Source organism: Amphichorda felina (assembly GCF_050947745.1).
Source record: "Amphichorda felina strain 45539 chromosome Unknown scaffold_7, whole genome shotgun sequence".
NCBI lineage: Eukaryota > Fungi > Ascomycota > Sordariomycetes > Hypocreales > Bionectriaceae > Amphichorda > Amphichorda felina.
This window is the reverse complement of record NW_028145043.1, coordinates 2,439,743-2,464,366: the sequence shown is the minus strand read 5'-3', so window position 1 is coordinate 2,464,366 and position 24,624 is coordinate 2,439,743. Positions and strand designations below refer to the sequence as shown.

The 24,624-nt window shown below is 54.8% G+C and overlaps 7 protein-coding genes and 1 non-coding gene across 8 annotated transcripts; 4 read left to right on the top strand and 4 right to left on the bottom strand.

Moving 5' to 3' along the window:
- Positions 1-3,370: 3,370 nt before the first annotated feature.
- On the top strand, positions 3,371-4,267 carry ACO1O0_007567 (GPR1/FUN34/yaaH family-domain-containing protein; the record flags this gene model as incomplete). The annotated part of the gene is made up of 2 exons (XM_083196938.1): positions 3,371-3,636; positions 3,706-4,267. The coding sequence occupies 2 exons, from the start codon at positions 3,371-3,373 to the stop codon at positions 4,265-4,267; spliced, it is 828 nt and encodes a 275-aa protein (XP_083048146.1).
- A 329-nt stretch (positions 4,268-4,596) lies between these two features.
- ACO1O0_007566 (uncharacterized protein) lies at positions 4,597-5,195 on the bottom strand (the record flags this gene model as incomplete). The annotated part of the gene is made up of 2 exons (XM_083196937.1): positions 4,597-4,892; positions 4,991-5,195. 2 exons carry the CDS (start codon positions 5,193-5,195, stop codon positions 4,597-4,599), a joined length of 501 nt encoding a protein of 166 aa, XP_083048145.1.
- A 937-nt stretch (positions 5,196-6,132) lies between these two features.
- Positions 6,133-7,995, bottom strand: ACO1O0_007565 (glutamyl-tRNA(Gln) amidotransferase subunit PET112; the record flags this gene model as incomplete). The annotated part of the gene is made up of 2 exons (XM_083196936.1): positions 6,133-7,855; positions 7,919-7,995. 2 exons carry the CDS (start codon positions 7,993-7,995, stop codon positions 6,133-6,135), a joined length of 1,800 nt encoding a protein of 599 aa, XP_083048144.1.
- Positions 7,996-9,606: 1,611 nt separating this feature from the next.
- ACO1O0_007564 (uncharacterized protein) lies at positions 9,607-11,194 on the top strand (the record flags this gene model as incomplete). Its single annotated transcript, XM_083196935.1, has 2 exons — positions 9,607-10,567; positions 10,623-11,194. The coding sequence occupies 2 exons, from the start codon at positions 9,607-9,609 to the stop codon at positions 11,192-11,194; spliced, it is 1,533 nt and encodes a 510-aa protein (XP_083048143.1).
- A 346-nt stretch (positions 11,195-11,540) lies between these two features.
- ACO1O0_007563 lies at positions 11,541-11,630 on the bottom strand. Its single transcript has one exon. It is a non-coding gene; the product is annotated as a tRNA-Ala (tRNA).
- Positions 11,631-12,992: 1,362 nt separating this feature from the next.
- On the top strand, positions 12,993-13,611 carry ACO1O0_007562 (uncharacterized protein; the record flags this gene model as incomplete). Its single annotated transcript, XM_083196934.1, has 3 exons — positions 12,993-13,065; positions 13,122-13,181; positions 13,232-13,611. The coding sequence occupies 3 exons, from the start codon at positions 12,993-12,995 to the stop codon at positions 13,609-13,611; spliced, it is 513 nt and encodes a 170-aa protein (XP_083048142.1).
- Positions 13,612-13,932: 321 nt separating this feature from the next.
- Positions 13,933-17,990, bottom strand: VPS41 (CLH domain-containing protein; the record flags this gene model as incomplete). Its single annotated transcript, XM_083196933.1, has 3 exons — positions 13,933-14,715; positions 14,763-16,464; positions 16,564-17,990. 3 exons carry the CDS (start codon positions 17,988-17,990, stop codon positions 13,933-13,935), a joined length of 3,912 nt encoding a protein of 1,303 aa, XP_083048141.1.
- A 543-nt stretch (positions 17,991-18,533) lies between these two features.
- APC1 (anaphase promoting complex subunit 1) lies at positions 18,534-24,456 on the top strand (the record flags this gene model as incomplete). Its single annotated transcript, XM_083196932.1, has 3 exons — positions 18,534-21,354; positions 21,408-21,865; positions 21,916-24,456. 3 exons carry the CDS (start codon positions 18,534-18,536, stop codon positions 24,454-24,456), a joined length of 5,820 nt encoding a protein of 1,939 aa, XP_083048140.1.
- Positions 24,457-24,624: the final 168 nt, after the last annotated feature.

Sequence of the window (24,624 nt, the reverse complement as noted above, 5' to 3'; positions counted from 1 at the left end):
AATGCATTCCCACTTTATTTTCTGACCTGTATATGTTCTCTCATACGGATGGTTTTGAAGTTGGATATATCAAGCAGTCTAGGGCCGACTCTATATCCACTACGTAAGCAGATTCCTTGTTCCCATTGAACAATGCCGACACGATGAAGCGGAGGCAAGTGACCAAGGTACGGGATGTACTCATACTGATACGCCCATCACCAGACACTACACCTAGAATCATATCCTATACTCCTGGTGCGCTTTTATGAGGAACTTGACTATGATTATATATCCTGATCAATTTACCCCGAGGGCCTAATATACTCTATATTTCCTAAATTAATGCATAAGATTTTTCACATGACTTTCAATTACTAAAGTATAAAGGGACACATATACCCATCAATTTACTATCGTGTTAAGCGTGCTCCGACCTAGTGCGTCTAATGAGCAGCAGGAATCCACTTTGAGAGTTCAGAGTTACGGTGCACTTTCCTGACTACATTCTTGAAGGATATGAAGAAATGCGGCGTCTCTATTAGCCTCCGTCTCTGGCTTCCCTGGAATATACTCAAAATACGCGCAGCCAATCTCTCGAGCTAGGGTGTCGCACTCTGGGCATCGCAGTCGTCAACTACCAAGATACACCGAATGATTCCATACGAAGATGTTGACAACATACCTTCTTGAGTAATGACTCTTGTCTTCTGAGAGCCGCAACCCATCGTCCCCAACAATATGACCGGCACGCGTTTCCTTTCTCTCACTTCGCGTATGGTGGCCAGGAGGGCCTGTGCATGCTCTCGAAGCTTGTCGAATTCCTTTCTGTTGCTGACGCAGAAGAAAAGGATGACTCCTTGGGTCCTCTGATCCTGTACGCGGTTCAAAACTCTACCATCCAGTGGATTACCTGGCCAGTAGGTCTCGGCTATGACTGTCTTGTCGTCGACCACATGAGTGAAACGCCACGAATCTATGTACCTGCATTAGGGATATTCTCTCTTCTCTATATTTTCGAGGGGAGGGATATGTACCTTCAATGGTAGGATCGTAGTTACACCAGCAGGACCCAAGCACGATCCTCTGGACTTCACAGAAGGAGGCAAACCCGACGAGGGTTAAATCATAACAAGGAATCTGAGACGATTTGGTCCTTGAAGTGGACCTAGAATTTTTAGTCTTGTCTCTAAATTTTGAAAGAAATGTCTTAAATGTCATTTTCCTAAAATGTTTTATCCTTTTTTATTCCTCCCGATGTAAATCATAGGATGAGCTTCATTCTTCACAATGGAATGCGGGGAATCATGAATAGGAACACATTTAGGTTATCAATACCGGGCTATCGTCGGCCCGTATACGAGCGGAATACGATCACTGATCCTACATACATCGTATTATAAGGAATATGCTCGGGTATTAATCTCGATTGCGGAAGATGAATGCCTTTACGATGTCTAGGGTAAGATCTTGCTTTGAAAAATCAAAATAGCTGCATCGAGCTGCCAGCAAAACTATTCACCCACCTTCCTCTGCACCCAAGTCCTTGAGGTTGTTACCTGTAGCAGGTCTCACAACCTCAAGACTCGGGGGCTTGGGTCGACCGAACAGGTGCGGCTAGTTATTCGAAAATTCGAAAATTCTAAGTCATATTGGCCGATTAACGTAAGGGCACGGTTGGCCGGGGCACAGAGATCCTAGGGTGATTGGCAAAGGGTCACTGGACCACCCAGATTCATGATGCTGATGTGGGCTGTTGTTCTCGGCCTGTCTCAGCATTTTTTTTGTGGGATGGGAAAATTGATCATTTTCAATCTTATACCTCATAAAATCAGAGAAAGACCGAGATCTCGAGCCGCCCATCTTGTGGTCGTGACGACGCACGTGGTGGTGGGCGGCGAGGCACGCGGGCAAAATCAACGGCCTCAAAGGTGCACAGCCCCCCCCCCAAGCATGAATAATTTTTTGTGATTGTTTGTAATGTGAGCTCCCCCTCCCCCCCTTTTTCCCAACCCCGGAGGACCGTTTTGCCCAAGGCGAGATGGATCGTGGAGCAGGACAGGAATTCAGGACTCGTGAGAGGGAAACCCGGCCCCACAGCTCCGGGGGCCGAGACTGGCCCCGGGGTCCACTCTGCTCCCTCCGCCCGGACCCGCCAGGGGGGCCAAATGGGGCAATTCTGGCCCTGCTACTCGCCTGGCCGGCCTGGGCTCGGCAATATCGACTCATGCCAGTGGCGGCGGTGGATAGAGAGTGCGAGCTTGCAACTGCACGGGCCTCCGGAGCCCTCCTACTAGAGGCTTAGCCCGTTCCTCTGTGGAACCGTAGAACGGCGCCGGCTGCCACTAGGTTTGGGTCCAGGGAGCGCCGGTCGAGAGTCTGCTGGCCTGGCGCTCTCCCCGGGGCGACGGAGGTTGGAAAGCACCCGACTCGCTTCTGCTAGACGGATTTCCACCGGTGGTTTCGTCCAGTTCGACCGGTCGCAATCGCTGATGGCACTCGCTGATGACTCGCCATGGTTCAACATGGTCTCTCGCCTCCCACCAGAGTCGTGCAATGAGGATATCACACATAAAGCCATGTTCTCTTTGTGGTAATGTGTTGGTTCATCCCGGAAGATGAGCATACGGTGACGCATATTGCAGGACCTTCAACTGTCCAATCTCTGGAAGAAGTGTATATTGGAGGATCCGTCATATCCGTCATCACCCTCGTCCGAGACATGTCTCGGGGACCTTTGCCATGGTGCCATGGACGGGCTTCCCATGTCGCCCCCCACTAGGGAGTGAACGATTTGGTAAGCCGTCCGGACGACGACCGACGTCGCGAGAGTCCGACGCCGCGAGAGTCCGTCTAGCATCGGCCTACTCCTACCGAATCTTGCGAGTAGTAACAGTAGGGATGGATCCTAGCCTCCTAGGCACGAGACCGGACTTCGTAATCAGCCGCCATGCGGATCCCGTTGCCCCGGAATTTCTACCGGCGCCCATCCAGCCCATCCAACCCATCAGCCCATGTCCACTCTTCCAACGAGCCGTCTCCAGGTACCGGCCACTCAACAAAAGGGATTGACTCTGTCTACCCACATGGTCTCTGTTTAAGAATTTTTCCCTTAGCCCGTATCTCTGAACCCCGCAAGAGGTTATTCCTCCAAGATCAATCATGGGGTCTGTTCCCCGCTTGGCATCTTATTACTATGCACATTCCGTAACTCCTAGTACCCCAGCTACGGAGGGAGACCTGACCTAGGGCTATTACGATCTAGAGACACACTGATCCCCTCTGGCCTCGATATATAAGCATACCCCAGAGTCCTTCTGACAGTCTCACTCTTCCTGTCTGTCACCGTAGTCTCTCTCCTCAACTACTCTCGCCACCACACACCACCATCATGTCCTCCAACAACACAGTTGCATCGGCCGATATGGCCCAGCATGAGCAGCAGTACCGGAAGGGTCGTGAGGATCAGTACAATTACCACGAGCCCGCCCGGTACGACATGGAGGCCAACCATAGCCCCGTGCGGTCCCTCCCCAGGGCGTACGTCTCGCAGGTGTACGACCCGACCTTCTTCAGCGTTGCCAATCCCGGTCCCCTGGGCCTGATCAGCTTCGCCCTGACCACCCTCGTCCTTGGATTCTACCAGTGCGGTGTTGGGTATGTCTCTCCCCCTCCTCCTCGTCCCCCACTTCCCTACTATCGCAAGTAATACTGACTCGTCGACAGCCTCCCCGAGTCCAACCCCTTTGGGGGCATCGGCCCCGACCAGGCCGTCTTCGGCCTCGCCGTCTTCTTCGGCGGAGCCGCGCAGTTCGTCGCCGGCCTGATGGAGTTCCGCGTGGGCAACACGTTCGGTACCACGGTGCACTGCTCCTACGGCGCCTTCTGGCTGTCCTTCTCCATGTTCATCGTGCCCTCGCTGGGCATCCGCGACGCCTACCACGGCGACGCCCGCGCCTTCAGCGTCGCCATGGGCGTCTTCCTCATCGCCTGGTGCCTGCTGACCATCCTGTTCGTCATCGCCGCCCTGCGCACCAACATTGCCATCCTGGCCGTCCTCAGCACCCTCGCCCTCGCCTTCTTCCTGCTCGCCCTGGCCCAGTTCCTCCAGGTGCCCCACCCGGTTGCTGCCGTGAGGGTCAACCGCGCGGGTGGCGGCGTCTCCATCATCTGTGCCCTGCTGGCCTTCTACGCCGGTGGGTCGGGTATCATGCGGGAGGAGACCACCTGGGTCAGCTTCCCGCTCGGCGAGATCAACGTCAAGAAGCCGGTGGAGAAGCGCGCTTGAGAGTAGAAAGATTTCTGATGATGCGGAGGATGATGGTTTGCGTTGCTCGTTCGATAATGATGATGGAGTCCCGGAAAACACCATTTTGTGCTGGATACCCTTGTCTTTCTTGGTTGGCATGTTTCTTCGACAGGGATCCGGCCACGATATATATATGACATGACATCTCGAATGATTCTCAAAACTAGTCCTTTTTTCCCTGCTAGAATCCACCGTTAAGATTTGTTGAGTTATGCTCATCCCAAACTCCAGAGGTCGGTCGCCCAATCGTATCATACACTGCGCTGCTCTCCTCTTTCCGGCTGATGGTGCTACTACGCGCACACAGCTCACAACTTCTCCTTGGCCTTCTCGGCCGCGCTCTTGATCTTGCCCTCTGCCTCGGACGCCTTGCCCTTTAGCTCGCCCTCGACCTCGCTCCCAAACCTCTTGGCCTTGCCCTTCAACTCCTCGCCCTCGCCCTCAAACTGGCTCCCAAACTTCTTAGCTTTGCCCTTCAGCTCCTCGCTCTCACCCTCAAACTCGCTTCCCATCTTCTTGGCTTTGCCCTTGAGCTCCTCGACCTCGCCCTCGGCCTTTCCGGATAGCCTTTCAGACTCATGCTTGATCTTATCCTTGGCCGAGACTGCACGAACCCCCAGGTCAGTCAGCATCAGCAACCAGGAAAGCCTATTTTTTTTTTTTACTGAAGAGAGTGGGCTCCAAGAAGAGGGATACACGTACCCGCAGCATCGATCCCGACGACAATCTTGTCGCTCACAACCCGGTCCACCTTCTTCAGCCCGGCCTTGACCGACTCGGCCGCCGTCTTCTGCACGGCATATGTTGTGCTGAACGACCTCGACGGCATCGGGGCGGGCTGCGCATGGACAGCGACGATGGCCCGAGGGACGACTGCCGCGCGGCGGGCGATGATGGACGACGACATGGCGGTGGTTTTGAGAACTCGTATTCTGTTCAGTTTTCGGGATCGATTGGTTGGATGGGATGAAGGAAGACGAGAATAGAGGTTTCTCGAAAGAAATGCCCTTTAGTTGACGTCAAAGGGCAGGCCCTGACGGTTCTGACCTGGTCATGATGTCATGTGCACGTTAGCTCTCTGCCTTTTGAGTTAGGACGACGTTCCCCGGGACAGAAGCTCTGGCTGCACGTGAACATTTATCAATGATGACGCGGGGGAATGGACAGGCAAACTCCGGCAGAGATCGAAATATGGGAAGATTGGGTTCCCATCGCTGGGTTGGGTGACGCCATGGGTGCCGTTGGTGAGCTGCTGATGAGGTCTGCTGCGATGTGATCCACTCTTGTCACCAACAGTCCGCAAACAGTCAATTCCCGTCAGTGGAGACACAATCACGGTGATTTTCAAACATGCGATCTGCACGGGGGTTGTTTTACAATTGGTGTCCTACTTAATATGTGCAGGTTGGTTAAGGCACTCGTACCTCACTGTTCCATATTATCCGCTCGCGAACTATATCACCCGATGGAGACGTTGCTGCGCAGTCTCTGGTCAAGGCCATAGAGTCGCCATGTCCGCCAGGGACCGAAATGGCAGCCCTGGCTGCATCTGCAGCAAGCTCAGTGCCCCGGAATAGTCGTCTCCGGTGCGTAGACGGAGCTCGTGACTATTGCTGTGAAGATGGAGTAAGGCTTGTTGGAAATGGAGCTGTGGTTGGGTCGCGGAAGGGCGCGGCCTGAACGTCGCCGACCTAGTTTACGAGATGGACTCGCCATCCGTCAATCGACTAGTCCGAAAGCCTGTACGGCCTAGGACTGATTCACGATACGTGGCGAACCAGCCTTAGATGGCCCTAAGAGGGAACTCGGCATCAAAAGATTGACGGCAAGCTCTTGGTAGACACTCACGGACCCCGTAGTTCCTCGATACGGGCTCTCAGAACCCCTTCTGCCGTCGCTGGGTCAATCCTCTCCGTCGGGCCAGCACGCATCATCTTCCCGACGAGGAACATGAGCTTGCCCTGCGGGAACGTCTCACTCTTGACAGCCTCCTGCAGGACCTGGTCCTCGGCCTCGAGCACCTCGTCCACGAGCTCGCCATACTCCTCCGCCGAGAGTTCCTTGAACCACAGGTCGTGAGCCTCGATGCTGTCGAGCACACTGCCCTCCAGTTCACCCAAGTAGAGTGCCATGAGCAGCTCCTTGGCGACCTTGCCTGTGATGTGCTTGCTGTACAGGTGGAAGAGTAGCTGCGACAGCTCCGAGTCAGGGACCTGGATGCACTCGCCTTCGGGAGTGAAGTCGAGTTCCACCTGACCCAAAGGACCAGCTCTGGACGTGGTCAGACGGCCGAGCTCGTGGATGGTCCAGTTTCCAACCAGCCCCGCGTAGGTTTTGACGTCGGGCATCTCACCATCAGCGGCGTTTGCTTCAATCATGGCCTCGACAGAAGCAAGCACTCTGTAAAAGTATTGCACGCGGGCACCATTGTCGAGGTTGATGAGTGAGAGGGCGTCCTTGGGCGTCAGGCCAAAATGGGTGATCAGATGGTCAAGCTCCGTGTCTGGCGAAACGGCGAGAGTCTGTCGCAAATGATCCACAAGATCATCCCCGATGATAAGAGGCGCAATATCGGGGTCAGGCATGTACCGGTAGTCGACCTCGCCCTCCTTGCCACGTAGTCGCCGGGTCTCCTTGGAGCCGATTGTCCAACCGCGCGTCTCGCCAGCAATTTTTCCGCCAGCTTCAATCTCCCGGATCTGGCGGTCTCTCTCTGCAATAATGGCATCCTCGACTGCCTTGATGGTGCTCAGGTTCTTGATCTCAGTCCTGGTGCCCAGTGGCGCGGTCGGGTCACCAGTCCTCCGGACGGACACATTGATATCAGCTCGCAGACCTCCCGCCTCCATTCCCGAAACGCAAGCGTCAACGGTGCTGAGGAGGAGCTGGATCTTGCGCACGGCCACGGCTGCTGTGCGCGGGTGATGGATTTGTGGTTCGGTGATCACCTCAATCAGGGGAACACCAACACGATTGAAATCCAGCCATTGCGTGTTGTCTGTCTGCGCCAGTGTCTTGGCTGTGTCCTGCTCCAATTGGACCTGCTTGATACCAACAGTGACGCTCTCCCCGTCCTCCGCGGAAATTCCATCCCGAGCCAGGAGGGTAATGTGGCCGTTCCGCGCAAAGGGCTGGTAATATTGTGTGATTTGGTACCCCGAGGGCTGATCCCACCAAAAGTAGTGTTTTCTGTCGAATCGGCTGACCGGCTGGATGTCGCAATTCAGGGAAAGGGCAGCGCGGAGCGCGGGGATCAGCGTCTCGGCCTGGAAGAGAGGTTGGCTGCCTGGCATGGCGACGTCGAAAAGTGCAACATGGCTATTGGGGTCGTCGTTAAAGGATGTCACGGCAGGCGAGAACAGCTTGCGCGACGTGTTGAGCTGCGCGTGGATCTCAATGCCGACCGTAAGCTCCCAGCCCTCCACCGTCTGCGAGTCCTTCTTGGACTTGTTCTTGCCCTGCTTGCGCGCCCGCTTCGCCTCGTCCTTCAATTGCTTGCGCAGTGGAACGGCCTGCGGTCGCTCAGGGGCCCCGTTGGGCTCCTGGGCGGCGGCGGCGTGGAGCATCCTGAATGGCCGAGGTGCAGAGGGCGCTGGCCCAACCAGTGCCCGGCGAGGCGCATGTCGGCACTGGCCAAGGCAGCTCCGTCGGGAGAGGTGGCCTTGCAGCAGGTATCTCCCCAGCTCGTTGATCGGTATGCGCGCCATTGTGGTATGTGGTATGTGTGGGCGTTGAGCTGCTCTAGCGGGCTTTCGACGTGTCGCGAAGGGAATTGAAGGGTCCAGGTAGAGTCACCGGCGAATTACGGAGTCGCTATCAAAAAGCTGTATCCGCCTCGGTGAATAAATTGCCAGTGGCGTGGACCAGTCCCCTAAGCCGAGACTCGCACTGGTCGCGAAGTCGCAAAGCGTCTGGTGTGACTGTTATCAGGCGCCAATTATCGGGAGGCTGCGGTCGATGGAGGACCGTCTCGGGCGCTAAAGCTGCAGGCTGCAAAGGACTGGAATCACCCGCACAAGCTGCATAATCCCCAGCGGAATCTGCCACGTTGGAAGCTCTGCGGCTGGGGCCGGCGTGAGAGAACCGTGGAGATGTTGGCCAAGTCGCGACGAAGGGCGTCAAAGTGGAAGAAAGTTGAAGCTCTGGTGGAGCTCGTTCCCGAAGAGTTCCCGGTGTGCCGGACGTACAGTGTGTTACAGTGCGGTCTGATATCTAGATCTGACAGGCCCTCAAGGGTCTGAATCCCCTGATCTGAAGTGATGCCTCTGAGTTGAAGAGATCAGATCATAACCATGGAGTAAATTACTCCCATATCTCGTGCAGGCGTCGTCTGAAATTTGGGCTACGCTGATGGTCGCAGCCATTACCAGGACTTGTCAGCGCAAGATGCAGCCCGCCGCACAGTACGGCGCAGTTCTCAGCGCACTGTCCGCCTTCTCCCCCCCGGTCTGGTCCATCTCTCCAACTTCCAAGCCCCCAGACTCCAACTCATCACCCCATACATGGACAGCCATCACCCCATCCCCTCAGCTTGTGCGTGAGACATGGTCCCAGCCGAGGTGACGTCCTTTGCATCCATCCATCACGAGGAGGAGGGTGCCAGCAGACGCCCCCTTACTTCTGCTTCGCTGTCCCGTCGCTTTCTCGCCCTACCTTGCTCGTCCTGTTTGTCCATTTGGTGTTTGCCCAACGCAAGGTGCCATCATGGACGTCGCTGTGCCCATCTATTTCTGGCCGGCCTAGGGCCTCGTTTTATGCCATTCGCCTCATGCTATTTGAGAAGCCCGGTATCTGCCTCGATATGTCCCATGGCGCAAACCAGCTGTCACTGATTCACGTCCAACCACTCCATACGATCTAACCATCGCTGGTAAGTCAGAGACATGTCCCCGTGGTTACTTTTGTTGTTTTGCTTCAGCAAAGCGCTTGGAACTGACGTCCATGTAGAGACCCAAGCTTACCCAGTAACGACCACTTATTTCCCGTGTTCATCACCAAGACCACCCACCCCATCGGAGCTGAGGTCGAGCAATCGTTGACTAGTCTCGCCTAATCCCGCTTGGATATTTTTCCCATCCCATTCAGTCTATAGGAATACAATGACGAACCCAGCCGAATTCCGCGAGTCTGAGGATGGTGAGCCGTTGGAGCTGGGCAATCCAGGCAACGACCAACAGTCTCATGGAAGTCCAGGCGCTCGACCCAGACACGGAGAGCCCTCACATGCATCTGAAAGTAGCGGCCCTGTTCCTCCCAGCGTTGAAGACTGTCCCGATGAAGACGGCGTCTTGGTAGAAGGACCTTCTCCACGCCCAGCAATGGCCAACATCATCCCCATGCCAACCACGTCCTTGGCCTTCTCAGAAAAGGAGCCGCATCCGAGAGAGCCCAATGAAATTCACATGACTAACATGCATGACTCTCCACTACCTCCCTTCATTCAACTGCGCGGACACCCACATGAGCCAGAACCCCACGTCGGACCCTTCCGGTACCTCGACCCGGACTCCCCCACCGTCACCTCCGAGGCCATCCGGCGCTCCGTCGATAGCAGCAACGGCGGCGGCGGCAGGCGAAGAGGCAGCGGCATCCATCCAGCCTCCCCCTCGGTCCTGAGCCACTCTTCTGCACCCAGTAGTCGTCACAGCGACGTCTTCTCACACGGTACCCGGAACAGCGACTCGCACCGAAGCTGGAGCCCAGAGCACATCGTGTCTCCACGGGGGCCTGGAGACAACCCATTCCAGTCCCAGCCAGGCCGTGAGCTGTCACCAATCTATTCATCACACGAGCACCCTCCGAACTTAGCCGTCGGCTTCCCCAAGGGCGGTCCGACCTGGCATGGCTCGCCCGAGATGACATATGGGAATGCCAACGGCCCGCCGTTCCCCGGAAATAACGTGCCAGCCATGCAGCCGCCGTACTTTGGGCAGAATATGGGATCGCAGCCGCTGCAGCCGCCTCCCCAACAACCTCCCCTGACCGGATATCAGCATCTGGCACTAAAGTTGACAGGGAACCTGTATGGATTCCCGCAGGTGACGCCCATCTACCGGCGCTTCGAGGCACTAAACCATCGCCTCCTGCTGCAGCTGCAGGATGAGATTGTGGAGCTTGAGCAGCAGCTCGATGAAATTGACGCGGCCGATACAAACGCAAGGGCCATGCCGATGGGCTTCATGCCCGCGTCACGGCGAGCGGAGAATATGGGGCAGGGCGAGCTCGGGTGGCAGAAGCAGGAAGTCCTCGGCAAAATCGGCTGGAGGCTGTCTCAGTACAGTAAGTTCTCACGCGCCTCATCCCCGCGGACTCGCGCATCTAACATGACTTCCAGACAAGATCATCTCGTCGTTCAGGGAAACACAGTACATGCCGACTCCCACACAGGAGGAGATTGACGACTACCGTGGCTTCCTGGCCCATGGAGGGATAATCTCGGATCCCGAGACCAGGTTCCTCGACGAAACCAACGACCTCGTCTCCCTCGCGCCGGTTGACTGGGACGAACCGACTCACGAGGTACCACGTGGGAGGGCAGGCGACTCGACACCCACACCACAAACTGCGTCCGTCGTGGGCTCCCCGCCGGCCCGGCCAAAATCCACTGTCCAACCCGCCAGCAAACCACCGCACCGGCTAGGGCCCCTGCGCTCGCCACACTCTCCAATGTACCTCGCGTACGCAGCCGCCATCGCAGTGCTGGTACCGATCCTGACGTTTGTCTTCATACCGGGCTTCCTGGAGCGCATGGTCATCGTGCTGCTTGTCTTCTCTGGCGTGGCGGCCGCGCTGGTGCAGTCGGGGATGCTGGCCAGGCTACCGGCGGACCGGGGGATGACGGACTGTGTCATCTGCGCGGGCTTATACGGAAGTCTGATGGCCGTTGTAGCGGGTATTGTTGCGTGATGTTTTCTTTGGTCCTTGCATACAGACAGCGTGTTTGTTTCCTTGCCTCACACAGCTTCAATTAATGCCAGTTGAACTCCCCCATATCATCTCCCAAGGTTCAGGTAGTACATCATGATTTCCCCTATTCACATATAAGGTAGGTAGCAGAGAGCATTCGTCTTGACCCTCCATCATCGTTCACACGCTCTGCCTCGTGCCCGTATGTCTCAACTCACAACAAGTACAAGCAAAAAGGGCAATGGCAACGGTGCCAACTGCCAGATCTCAAAAAAAAAAAAAAGCTCAACAACGCAAAAAAATAAAGAATGGATTGGTACAATGGTGGTGTTTAGCCACCGTCGACTGGACGAACGGGGAATCGAACCCCGGACCACTCCCAAGTTAGATGCTTTGAACATGCTAAGGGAGTATTATACCACTAAACCATTCGCCCGATGAATTGTTGAAGTAGTTGAGGGAATTTTGCTACATGAGGGAATTGTCAAAATTAGTCGGTGGGTGGGCGAGTGATATGTGGAGACACGGTTCAGATATGAGCTGGTGGGCCTCCCGAAGTTTTGGCAGGTTGTAATCCCTTCCAACACCAAGAACCATAAGTGCTCGTACTCGCATGTGTGTTTGAAAACAGGATATGCAAGTCCCAGAATTTGATTTTCAGTTTGAAGTTACTAGCTGTCGCTTTTGTTTTTAAACAGTATCTTACATTCCATTAAAGCGCACTAGGTAGCACGCCCACCTAGCTAGTAGTCGCCTACCCTACAGACCGGGGGTAGAACTCGACAGTCAAGGCCATCTACGCAGTAAATAAAAACTCTAGCATTCGACTGCGTAGCAAGCCTGGCTTAATATGTTGGTAAAGATAAATTGGCACAAGAAAATTTGATTAGGTGGCTATGCTGTAGCATTGAAAAGTTGTTAGAGAGGTAAAGGTATGTAGATGTGAATACCTCATCAGGTCTACAATGTCCAGCTAAGTTAAATGAGTCGGTGATTTATGAACTTAATCCACTCAGTCTCTTCCAGTAATTTTCAGATTTTCTATGATAAAACACATCAATTTCTTAATAATTTGAGGGCATCAATGCATATCTAAATAATGAGCATATCAACATTATGACCTAGTAGCGTTGCCGATGAGGTTTATAGCCCGAATAGATAGATGTATTGCCACCCAAATGTCTCCGCGTATCCGATAACACCAATCATTCGGGACATCCATCCCCTAAACTCCCGTTTAGGCCTGTAGAACTGATCAATGGTGCCGTGAATTGGGAGGTGGTGCTCCTGGCCCGTTTCACCGCCCGTCTCCCACCCCCTGGGCCGCCTGTCACTCCTCTGTCACTCCTCTGCCAGATGTTCGCAGCTGTCAAGACAAGGCCAGTGACGCGTTTTTATTTCTTTGCACAAGATTGGCTAACTTTTACGACGCGTTATGATCTTCTTCTTTCTTCCGTCTTCTCTCCTCCCGTCACCATCTTGATCGCCAGCCTCCTCGCTTGACGGATCGTCGCCAACTTCTACGAAATTCGACTACACATCACATCGTGGCATATTCTGATTCACAAAAAATTATTTCAAGGTAAGTACTTTGCGCCTTTTTTGCTGTCACTTTGGTCATATCAGACTGCTCGTTCTAGTGTTTGTTTGTATCACAACGACGACCCCAACCCAGCATCAAAGCTTGCTTCAAAACTTCCATTCGATTCTACAACTGCCCGTCACACACACTTGTTGATTCAATATTTTCTTCTAACTCTCGCTCAGGCTAAAGTCATTACAATTGGTTGTGCCAAAAATGATTTTCCTCGTCCGCACTCTCGCCCTGACGGGTGCTATCGCCTCTGGCGTCCTCGCCAACGCGCCCCTCTGTAAGCTATCCACAAGCATTCTCCTGTCATTTCACAATTATTGATGGCCGTAACAGCTGATTATACCCGCATCGAGACGGCTCAGCCCCAGGAACTTGGCTTCATGACCTCTGATGGTACGCCCCCCGCTTTCGCCATACCTAATATCCCCCTAACGTTCATCTAGGATACCTCGTCTACTCGATGAACTACTGCACCATCATCCAGACCACCATCTGCAACGTCACACTCTCCACCGGTGTCCCTGTCCCCGTCTCCGACACCCCCTCTTCTACTCAGGGTGTTCCTAGCACCGTGGTCATCACCACTCCTACTGTTGACCCTGCCCCCACCGGCAGCGGCGAGCCCACTTCCGCCGCCTCTGGCACCCATTCTCACTCTCACTCCTCCGGCGAGACAACTGAGGCCACGACCAGTACTGAAGCCACCGGCACGCCCACCGGCTCCGCCCCTAGCACCGAGTCTATTGGTGTTGGAGCTGTCGTCGATGCCTTCCAGGCTGGTGTTTTTGGCGCCGCCGGGATGGCTGCCGCGCTCCTCGTCTGAGAAACACATTTTGGTGGACATGCTTGGGCATAATCTGCGTTCATAAGGAATATCCCCAGAGCCAGGAGTCTGGGAGGGGTAGAGCTTGATGGATGGAGACTCGAAAAACTGTTGTGCTAGTCTAGTTAAGAGGACTGACTTGATGCGGAAGGCTATAGTTCTAGGTACGCTCTACTCAGGTACTGACAATGAACATTTGATGAAACAAAATGTGATCAAGAGATCTAAAGCTTGATGTCTGTCGCCTGCCAAGAAGGACTCCAAGCGCCGGTAATATGTAACTGGTCTCCCTCACACACACCTACCAAAACTGACATGCTGCTACCTGATATCCCCAGGATGACAAAGGGGACACCCATCTCTGACTTTGTCCCGCAACAATCTAGCCCTCATGACTTTCATCCCAACACTGTACCGCCCGCCTTCCTCCGGCGTGGCCCCGAGATCAACATCCACCTTCTTCCCCTTGTTTAGCAGCTCCATCAGGTGGCTCACGTGGTAGACATGGCCGCACGCATACCCGAGCAGTGTCTCCATCTCGTACTCGGTGAACGGATCGTGGCACTGCGCACAGTGCCCTGGCTGTGGCTCCATATGCCTGTGCTCTCCCTCATCGGGTCCTTGTGGGACATTCGCCTCCACGTCCACATGGTCCTTCGACTTCATAACGACCTCAAATCTGACGCCCTTTCGCTGACGACTGCGCAGGTCGTTCTGTGCGGCCGCAACCTCACTCCTCAGTACTCGCGCGGCACCGGAGCTGATACTGTACTGGATTTCATGCTCCTTCATCATATGTGTAAGGCCCTCTCTCAGGCCCTGTATCTCGAGACCCTCGGGTATACGCCGCACAAGCCTGATGGGGTCAATGGCCGTCCCGGCCTGCTCCAGCAGGCCGCGGATGAAGCTCGGCTTGTCCATGCTGTAGTTGAGCAGATCATCCCATAGATCTGTGTCGTCCTGTTCCTTGGCGAACTCGATTGCCTTGTGGACATTCTTCAGCCGGTCGATGATGAGGTAAAGGGCGCGCTTCATCTGGCCAGTCTTGGAGTAGAGGTACACTAGTTCATCGTAGTATGAGAAGAGCTCACACTCTTGGACAGCCTAAGATGGTCAGTAGATGCTATGGCGCTAATTTCTGTCCAACATACCTTTTCCAGGACATAGGACGTGGACGTCTTCAGATAGTCCATGAGAAGTTCTCGGTCATACGTGGCAAACAGGTGAACCGCTAGATCAGCGAATCTGTCTACTAGGGATTGACTGTCGAGCACGAGCCGGTCGGTATTCTCCACGGTGTGCTCTTTTAGGCCCTCACCTCTCCATAAGCCGCGGAGGTAAAAGTAGAGATAGAGGTTGAGTTCCTGGCCCAGGAGCTGCTCGACAACCACCTCCGGTCGGACAAGCCCGTGCTGTGCCTCATCAACGAGGAGGGTAATGGCTTCCGAGGTTGCCTCCTCGAGATCCTTCTCGGTCATCTGGGGAAGCTGATCGGGGGACACGCGGAGACCGATGAAGCCCGGAATATCGTCCGCGACGGATTCTGCCAAGTGACCGTCTCTAATCAACCGGAACGTGGAATCTGCATCTTGAAGCTTGATGTAACACTTCAAGGCTTCGCGCTGACGGCCGTTGGCCTCATGGAGACGGGCTAGGCTCTCCATGACAATGCGCCAATCCCGACCCCTCTCCCCCTCTTCGACGCTGTCTTCGCGCACATCACGGAACTTGAGTTGATTCTCCAGAGCTGTCGTGATGGTCCTTATATCAAACAGATCAGTCGACCAACGGTCCAGGAGCTCTCTAAATCGAGGCTTGTCGGTCTTGAGGTAATGTCCAAGGACCACCTCGTATATCGTCGTGGGGAGTGGTGGCTTCAGTGGCACGTTTGGTATGAAGTCTGTGATCTCATCGAAGCGCTTCGCCCCGGCAAACGTCCACACCCACTTCTCCCAACGGTCTGGCGTGGTAAGGACCTTGCTGCAGACCTGGCCTGCCTGAAACCATTTATTTTCTTCAACAAGCTCCTGTATCCAGAGCTCGCCTATCCGCCGTTTCTCCCTTTCGCCCGGCGAATACATCTTCTTATAAGTGGAATCGGCAATCGACTCATCGTCTTCGACGTTATCTGCGCCTCCTTGCTGTTTCCCTGGTGTCGGTGGGGTGGCGTCGGGCGGCCCCTCCGTGGATGGTGCCAATATCTCGGGGTGTTCGTCCAACAACTCCCAAGCCTGCTGGTACTCCTCCCGCTCCACCAACCAGGATAGGTGATCGCCAAGATCTCTCTTGGTCGCCAGGATACAGTCGTACGGGCTGTGGATAAATATCTTGGCCCCAGGTTTGGCAAGGTTTGGGTGCACAGAAGATGGGTGACTGGTAACTGGGCGAATTGTGCCTGCGGTGCTCCCTGTCATTGCACTAGAAGCTGCATCATCAGCACTACCACGGCTTCTGACGCTGGCTCCGGAGTTGAACAAAGATCTTGGGTTAACCGCTGCGTTCCACATCTCGCTACCGATCCCGCCTAGGGCTTCCAGGACCCCACGTGAAGATACGACGGCAGCCGCATTGCGAGGCGGTATGACTCCTAGGTGGTAATCTCGCGCGGATAGTCTCTCATAGCGGCTAATAGTCAAACTATCCCTGCTGACTTCTTCTTCCGACTCGAAGTCGAGGAGCCGCAGTTCGGGGCGGTGCTTGTTCTGAGTCCGAGAGATACCACCCGATGGCTGACTTCCTACAGATGCAGTTGAAGAGTTTGATCTATGACCCTTGGAGCTCCGAAATTGAGGGGCATCCTCCTCGTCGTCACTTTCCTCGTCATCAGTGGAGGTGGCAAGAACGAGCATCAGCCTCTCAGTATATAATGAGATGCCCGATATAACACATCCTAGATGAAGCCTTGGGTTCCGTTAGCGGCATGGAAATAGTTGACGACTCCGTTGTACTCACATCTTGATGAAACGAGCTTCGCCTGGGGTCTTGTCGCCCGGCTTCTTCCCTGGACCTGATCCGGCTGGATCCACGTGAATAATCCAGACGGTACCCCCCCAGCCAACAATCAAACGATCGACTTTCTTCTTGTTCAAGGCCGCTTGGTTCTTCGTTTTCTCTACTGCTGGCGATGATATGTTGTCGTGAGGTTTGGAGTCCTGATCATGACCGTCAAACGCAGTCTCGTCAATCCACTCGGCACGACCTTTCCAGACGCTAGCCATAGTCTCCCATTCGGGCGTGTCTGGCCGGTCAAAGTGACCTATCCGCTTCCACGCGTCTTCCGAGTGATTGCTGTCGAGATGTAGATGGGTTCGCATAATCTTGAAGCCATATTCGTTAAACCAGACAACGTACTTACCCGACGTGGACCATTGTATCGTGTTGATGGTGCCTTCGCCGGAATGAAGAATCGTATCCTTTCCTGTATTGGAGCCAATGCCTATGCTTCCTAGCCAGCCTGAAGCTGTCGCAGCTGCACCACCTGTTAGTGTGGAGGTGCTTCGCCCAATACCTCCGCCGACAGTCAGGACGAGCTGGCCGGCGAGGCCGCCGGATAGGTATGTCCTATCGTTCTGGTAGTCTGGGGACAACGCAACAGCTTGAACTGGACGCGCAAAGTTCCGCAGCTGCACATCCCTGAGATCGACTAGTGACTGAACGCACACGTTTCCATCCATGGAAGAAGTAGCGATGTATATCTCGTTCGATGGCGTCCTCGGCACCTGCTGAGGTTCTCGGGGTTTCCGGGACGAGGCGGTGGATGCGTCAGAATGCCGCGAGCTGGGCCTCGCAAGGGGCGGCTGCACTGCCGGTCGCTGAAGCGGTTCGGGTTTGTCGCTCGGTAGAGGAGGGGGGAATGGTGAGATGGAGATGCCCGTAACTGAGGCCGAGTGGGCATGGTAGACGCGCATCGACTGAAACATGGGCAGCTGGACGACATGGATGTTGCCATTGTGCGTGCCCACAATCATCTTGTCGCCGGCCACGAGAAAGGCGCTGGTTGCATCCCCGTTCCGGTACACAGCTCGTAGATGCTGCGTGAGTGGAGCGTACTTGAGCTGGGGCTCCTCATCTTCCTCCTCGTCCTCGTCTTCCTCGTCCTCGTCCTCCTCTTCTTCTGCGTCGTCTTCCTCCTCCCCCTCCTCCTCATCGTCGTTATCGTCCTCTTCGGCGGTGTCGCTATCATCTTTCGTAGGGGGTTCCGAGCTCGGATCCTTTGGGGATACAGAGTCCGCTACTCCGCCCGCCATGGCGGGGGCTAACTCCTTGCCTTTGGTAGAGCTCTTGGCCGGGTCATTGTTGCGCGGCGCATCGATGGGTGACTGTGGGGATGAGGGCTGGTTGCTCTGGTCGTCGACCGAGCCGGGCGCCTGATCTGTCATCGCGACAGCTGAGGGGAAGCAGTCATGCTGCGAAGACCTTCAGGCCCGAAAAGAAGGTGGCGGTGCGGAGAGACGGGTCTGGAGGGCCAGGGAGCGAGGTTGGATTGAGGAGGACTGGAGTCGCGGGAATGTGAGGGAGCTCTAGCACGGAGCTTGGGATGCTGGGAATGGTGCCTTGCAGCTCATCCTACGTCACGAGCCTCGGGAGGCCAGTGGCTGATCAGCAAGTGCACTGTGCACTATTAGCTGTGCACGGTCCCTGCTGCTGAAGGCTGCTGAATGCTGCTGAATGCTGCTGGAAGATCAGCCAATGGAGCTCCCTCGGACCCTCTCGAGCCACCCCCACCATTTGTGACAGTCTAAACCTCCATGATCCCACTCAGAGCCAAGGCGCGTCGACACGCGATTCCAAGTTCCACTGTTCTCTCAGCACACCGTACGCCAACCGCCGATGCTCCGATAGCACATCATCACGCTCACCACGGATCAGAGCCCGTGACCTGACTCCGACTGGGGCTCTGTGGCCTATGGAGCCCTCCCACCATGGCGTCGGTCAAGTCCTTGGGGCTGCATCAACCGTCAGCCCTCCGACACGCCATCAACGAACAGCTCCTCCCCCCCAATCCAACGCCCGGCTCATACAGATGGGACATATTTTCCGATGATTCAGAGGAGGGGCATCACGAGGATGAGCTCCTAGTTACTAAGGACACTGTAATATGGTCCCGAGGTGGCATTTTCCGCAAGTCGTATGGGTTCAACGTTGAAGACGACCCCATCGTCCAGGCCCTGTTTGCCTATTTCCCGACCTCCGAAGACGAACAGAAAAGCGAAGAAGATGCACACAGTGGAAAGCGCCAGGGGGGTCCAGCCCTTGAAAAGGCCCTGGTTGTCTTTTTCAAGACCCAGGCGAACATCTACTTCCTCTCTGGAACCAACCACATCGTCCACATGCCCTTCGAAGCCGAGTCAGCCTGCGCAGGCCCCATTGGCATCATCATTCAGCGGAAATCCAAGACCGAGAATACTGACGCCCACACGCTCAAGTTCCTACGAGTCCCACCGAACTCCACCGTGTCTTCTCAACTGACGGCCTTCAACAGCTCTCAACAATCGACCTTTTCCATCGAGAACCTAGGGAACCCGAAGCCGCTCAAAATGAAATTTGGATCGTCTTTTGCAGAGACGTGGGATGCACAGACAAAACCTACAGAGTCCCGCTGGCCTCGCTTGGTTTGCCTGACGGATCCCCTATTGGATATCGGTCTGGTCGTGACCGACTCGGAGGCCCCGAAAGGGCCAAAGAAGAAGCATTCAAAGAAACAAGCGTTCCTCAATCCTTCCGAAGAAATCTTGCACATAGAGAAGATTGATTTGCCTGGGGCGGAGCCGTTGACGATGGCCGTTACCATTCATCGGGAGGCAAACACATATACCGTGTGGCGATTAACCTACCTGGAACACAAGGACCCCTTCATCCAGCACAAGAAGAACACCAGGAGGAGAAGCTCTCTGCGTCGGAGCTCCATGCAACCAGGTCTTGTGAGCGGAACGTCCACCCCAGTTCAGCAGAACTATCGCGAGAGCTTTGGTGTCCCTCTTCCAGGAAAGCGCCAGAAGAAGGGGGATAAAGTAGAAAAGCCCCTTGACCTCGTTTCTTCCCTAGAACAGCAGGATAAAGAGGCTGCTGGCGTCACGCGGCGAAGCTCCAGGCGTGTCAGCTCCATGCTTGCCCGAGCTGACCTGTCGGCCTCCCACGAGCGGCCTGCCTTTGCCGATCAACAGTCGGCTGCCGGCCTCACGTCATCAAGGAGGAATGATTCTCTTGGAGGCCACGTGGCTCGCCTGAGCTCCAGCCTGAACAATCAGATCCACCCAAGTTTGGGCAGCTTGCTTGAGGCACCTTTTGACATCGGACTCGACGAAGGCTTTCATAACATGGGCCTGGATGACCACGAGTTGGATGGGTTGCAGCACGAGATCAAGTTCACCAAGATTCATAGCGTTCACCTGGAGAACCAGCAGTTTCGGTATTCTACCGCCGAATCAACTACCAAGATCAAGCCAAAGGTCTTTGTCCTCACGGCACCCCCCTTCGCAAACAATGAACGTTCTCGTACCCAACTCCTCGTCGGCATCCAGGATCCCTTGGACAAGCGCCTTCAGCTCATTATTCTACACGCCAGGCTACATCACAAGCCTGAAAAACTCTCGAGGACCCGAACACGGCATACGCCAGCGCTAGCCACCGTGTCTGTTACGCCAGGGGAGTTGCGGGTTGCGCAGAATGTTGTCGATTCTTGCAAGCTTGTTGATGGCGACCAGTCCGTTGTCCTTGTCCTATCCGAGTCTATGGATGGCCGGCATGAGTTGAGCATTCAGGCACCATGGAGGGAGCTCACCAAGATCTCATTGTCTACACTCCTTGTAGACAACACCAGAAGTCTTGTCTACGTCGGGAGAAGCATTGACCGCGATGTCAAAGAGCGCAAGTCTGAAGCGTTTGATATCAGTAATGGGAGCGTTGTTGGGATACGGTATCCCCGCGCACGTGGCGTGGTTGATGTGGTTGACGCCGAAGGGAGGCTACACCAGCTTCGGATCCAGCTTCAGCCACTTTGTCCCCAGGTTCGAAGGGTTCTGGCTGCTTGCAGAAGTATTCTACCAGACTGTGTCGGAGAGCGAACGCACGCTGGTTGGTTCCACATCATGCAATGGCTAGAGGGTCGAGAAGACACTGTAGCCAGCATGGAGTGGTCAGCTGTGACTATTTTACTCTTGACCATATTTCTTAATCTTGGCCGCACTGAGGCCGCAACCTTCCAGACGACGCGGTTACCCTTTAGGAGGAGGAAGCCGGCGTCAGGTTCGTTCGGCTCAATACGAGAATCTGATGACTGGAAAGCTCTAGAAGTAGGAGAGACAGCCAACTCACTAGGCTGTCCCTTGTGGATGATGAATCGGGGCTGGGAATGGACTCTCGATGAAGATTTAGACGACGCGATTTCGCCTCATGGGGATCAGAGCTTCGCACCCAAGTTCATATCAAGGCACATTGCTCTTGCAAAGGAGTTCATGCTCTCTCCAGTCGGCGATGCGGCTGTTGGGACATCAGGATTTCTACCGACAGCGCTCAGTAGGAACCTCGAGACGCGACGAAAGAATGCTATGGACATTTTCATGGCGCTGCATCTCTTGTTAGAAGAAGAGAAACTGGGCATCATGACTCCGGAATACAAGTCTCCTGGCCGGGCCGATCTGCGAGTGGTGCTGTGCCAGATTAGTAGGTGGCTAGGATGGCATGATTTCTGGTCAATGTACGAGGTGGGGATTCAGGAGGAGATTGACCATCGTCATGATTCCGGTATGTTTGCTTGGCTGGACTGGGTATGAATTAATTTGCTGACTCCAACGCAGAATTGATTGTGAAACCTCCAATCAACCAACCCACCGTTCGACCGGATGTATTCCAGTGGATTCAGTCTCGCCTGATTAGGGACGGGAGGGAGGCGTACCCAACTCCTGGAGATATGTTCTACGTGAGCTCGCAGCTTCCAGAATCGGAAGCCAGGTGGGACAGCAGATGGGATGCCGTCGTACCTCGGACTCTTACATTTAAGCGCTTTTTCAAGGTCCTGAAGCGAGATGCATCTGCGGTTGAAATGGTCGAAGCCATGCAAGAGTGCGGGATGACGCCCCATTTTCTGGACACGCTACCAGAAGCCGTTCTGGTTCCTCTGCAGGACGCGATATCACTCTGCCAGTCTCATCCGCCAACCTCATGGAACAAAGAACTCTTGGACCTGGTGAAGCGAAGCGATATCAGTCTTGTTCTGGCACCAAGCAAACCCCGATCGGCGATATCCAACATCCTCGTGAGTAAAAGCCTTTCTTGACATTTGCAGCAACTAACAGAATGTTACAGGCCCCGACGCACAAAGCCACGCGGGACTTCAAGCTGGTCTGCCAGAGCTTAGAAGAGTCGAACAACGTCGGATATGACGAAGGCGAAGGGACGGAGCGCCAGGCGGTCATTCGTGCGCTATTCAAAGAAGATCGGCGATTGAACGAGGTTCAGGACCTGCTGTCAACTCACAAGGCGCGAGCTGTGCACTTCCGGCCTGAGCCTGACTGCCCCGAGAGCGTGTATCTTGAGAAGCAGAAGGAGTTCGTCTCAAGAATCGCCATGGGAACATTGGCTATCCCGGCAGGGCGAGCTCTGCTCTACTACAGTCTACGCTATCCACTAATTACCCAGAAATTCCACATCGGCGGATTCAACCTGAACTGTGTCGTCAGGCCTGCTAACGTCACCGTCGGTGTGGACAAATCTCTCTTCACTGAAGAAAAAGTCTGCTGGGGCTTCTTCCACCAGGGCGTTGCCGCCGGGCTGGCTATCTCTCCCCAGGCCAAAGGCATCGACTCCTCATGGATTCTTTACAATAGGCCTGGACTGGAGCTCAGTAATAGACACGCCGGCTTCCTTCTTGCACTGGGCCTCAATGGGCACCTCAAGGGTGTTGCTAAGTGGGTGGCATTCAAGTATCTCACCCCTAAGCACACCATGACCTCCATTGGCCTGTTGCTAGGACTTGCCGCATCATATATGGGCACCATGGACTCGCTCATCACCCGCCTTCTCTCTGTTCATGCTACGCGCATGCTACCCCGTGGGGCGGCTGAATTGAACCTACCCCCCTTGACACAGACGTGTGGCATCATGGGGATCGGGTTGCTGTACTGCAACAGCCAGCACCGGCGAATGAGCGAAATAATGCTCTCGGAGATTGAGCACATCGACGAGGAGGACGAGCAGGAACCCCTCCGAAGCGAATGCTATCGCCTAGCAGCAGGGTTTGCCCTGGGCTTCATCAACCTTGGTAAGGGCAATGACCTTAAAGGTCTGCACGATCTCAGGCTCACCGAGAAGTTGATCATGCATGCCACGGTAACCAAGAGCGTCGAGGTTGTGCATATTTTGGACAGAGCCGCGGCTGGGGCAGTCATGGCCATCGCACTTATCTTCATGAAGTCGGAGGACTCCATTGTTGCGCGCAAGATTGATGTTCCATCCTCAGTGCTGCAATTTGACTATGTGCGCCCTGATATCCTTCTCTTGCGCACCGTGGCTAAGAACATTATTATGTGGTCAAAGATCCAGCCGACGTTCGCATGGGTCCAGAGCAGCCTTCCAAAGGTGTTCCGCCCGCGGCATAAACTCCAGAGCACCAACAAACTTCGCTCGACTGATCTGCCCTTCTTCAGTGTTTTGGCAGGAATTTGTCTGTCTATCGCACTGAGATTTTCCGGCACTGCCTCTGTCAAAGTGAGAGATCTCTTGCTCCATTACCTCGATCAGTTCATTCGTATTACCCGGATTCCGCCGACTCTCTCTGATCCGGAGGCCACGCCACCATACGACGAGGAGCTAGCCCGGTCAAGCGCCCGCATGTGCCAGGATGTTCTGGCCCTATCATGCTCCATTGTCATGGCTGGGACAGGTGATATTCCTGTCCTTCGCCGTCTCCGTTCTCTTCATGGACGGGATGATCCGGATACACCCTATGGGTCACATCTCGCAGCTCACCTAGCCATAGGTGCGCTATTCTTGGGCTGCGGAACCGCAACATTTGGATCCAGCGACGTGGCCATTGCCTCTTTGCTCGTTGCCTTCTACCCCATCTTCCCCAACGATGTTATGGACAATCGCTCTCATCTCCAAGCATTTCGCCACTTCTGGGTTCTCGCCACGGAGCAAAGGTGCCTAGTGACCAAGGATGTCCTGACCGACCAGCCCGTCTCTGTTCCTGTCGTTATTAAGATGATGGATGGCTACTCGGCGGAGCCTACGCTCTACCGCACGACGCCTTGCCTCCTGCCTCCTCTTGATCAAATCTCGAGCCTATCCACTAATTGCAGACCTCAGTTCTGGGACATTGAAGTTGATTTCGACAATCTCGAAACGCGGGAAGCCTTCATGAAGAACCAGAGCATATACCTCCGGCGTCGACCACCGCGCGAGGGTGTCTTTGCTTCAACCCTTTCAGCTTTGGGCAGGTCCAGCAAAGAGAGTAACCCACTAGGAGGGCTCTTTAATCTGGAAGGCCTTCGCCAAGTGTCGTATGCCGAACGAGCCGTCATCATGCAAACCGATGGGGAGGAGGAGCATGAGACGGGCCGTGCCGTGGACGCGAGGATGGAGATGGAGAGGGGGATTGATGATGGAGGTGACAGGGAGCGGCTCGAGGGCGCGCGGCTGCTGTTCGAGTGGGGCAGGGCGAGAGACACACTCCTTAGGAAGGATGGCGCCGACGTGTCTGACAGTATGGCGACGGAGAAGGGTGAGCAGGCCGGGGAAGACAAGAACATAGTAGATGCAGAGGAGGGCGCCTGGTGGATGAGGGACAGCGTTATTGAGGCTCTCAGGGGCAAGGTTCTGCTTGCTGGGCGGGAGGCTGAATCATGAGCCACTTCCGTCTCGGGAACTTGTGGTACAAGCTTAAGGAGCAAAACGCGTTGGGGGAACCAAGGGGAGTTAGGTGTTTGTTCGGGTTGATACGAAAAAGATGTTGAAAGTATGAGTTACGACATATACACATATACTACGAGTGTTACGGCAAAATAAATCTGGCCT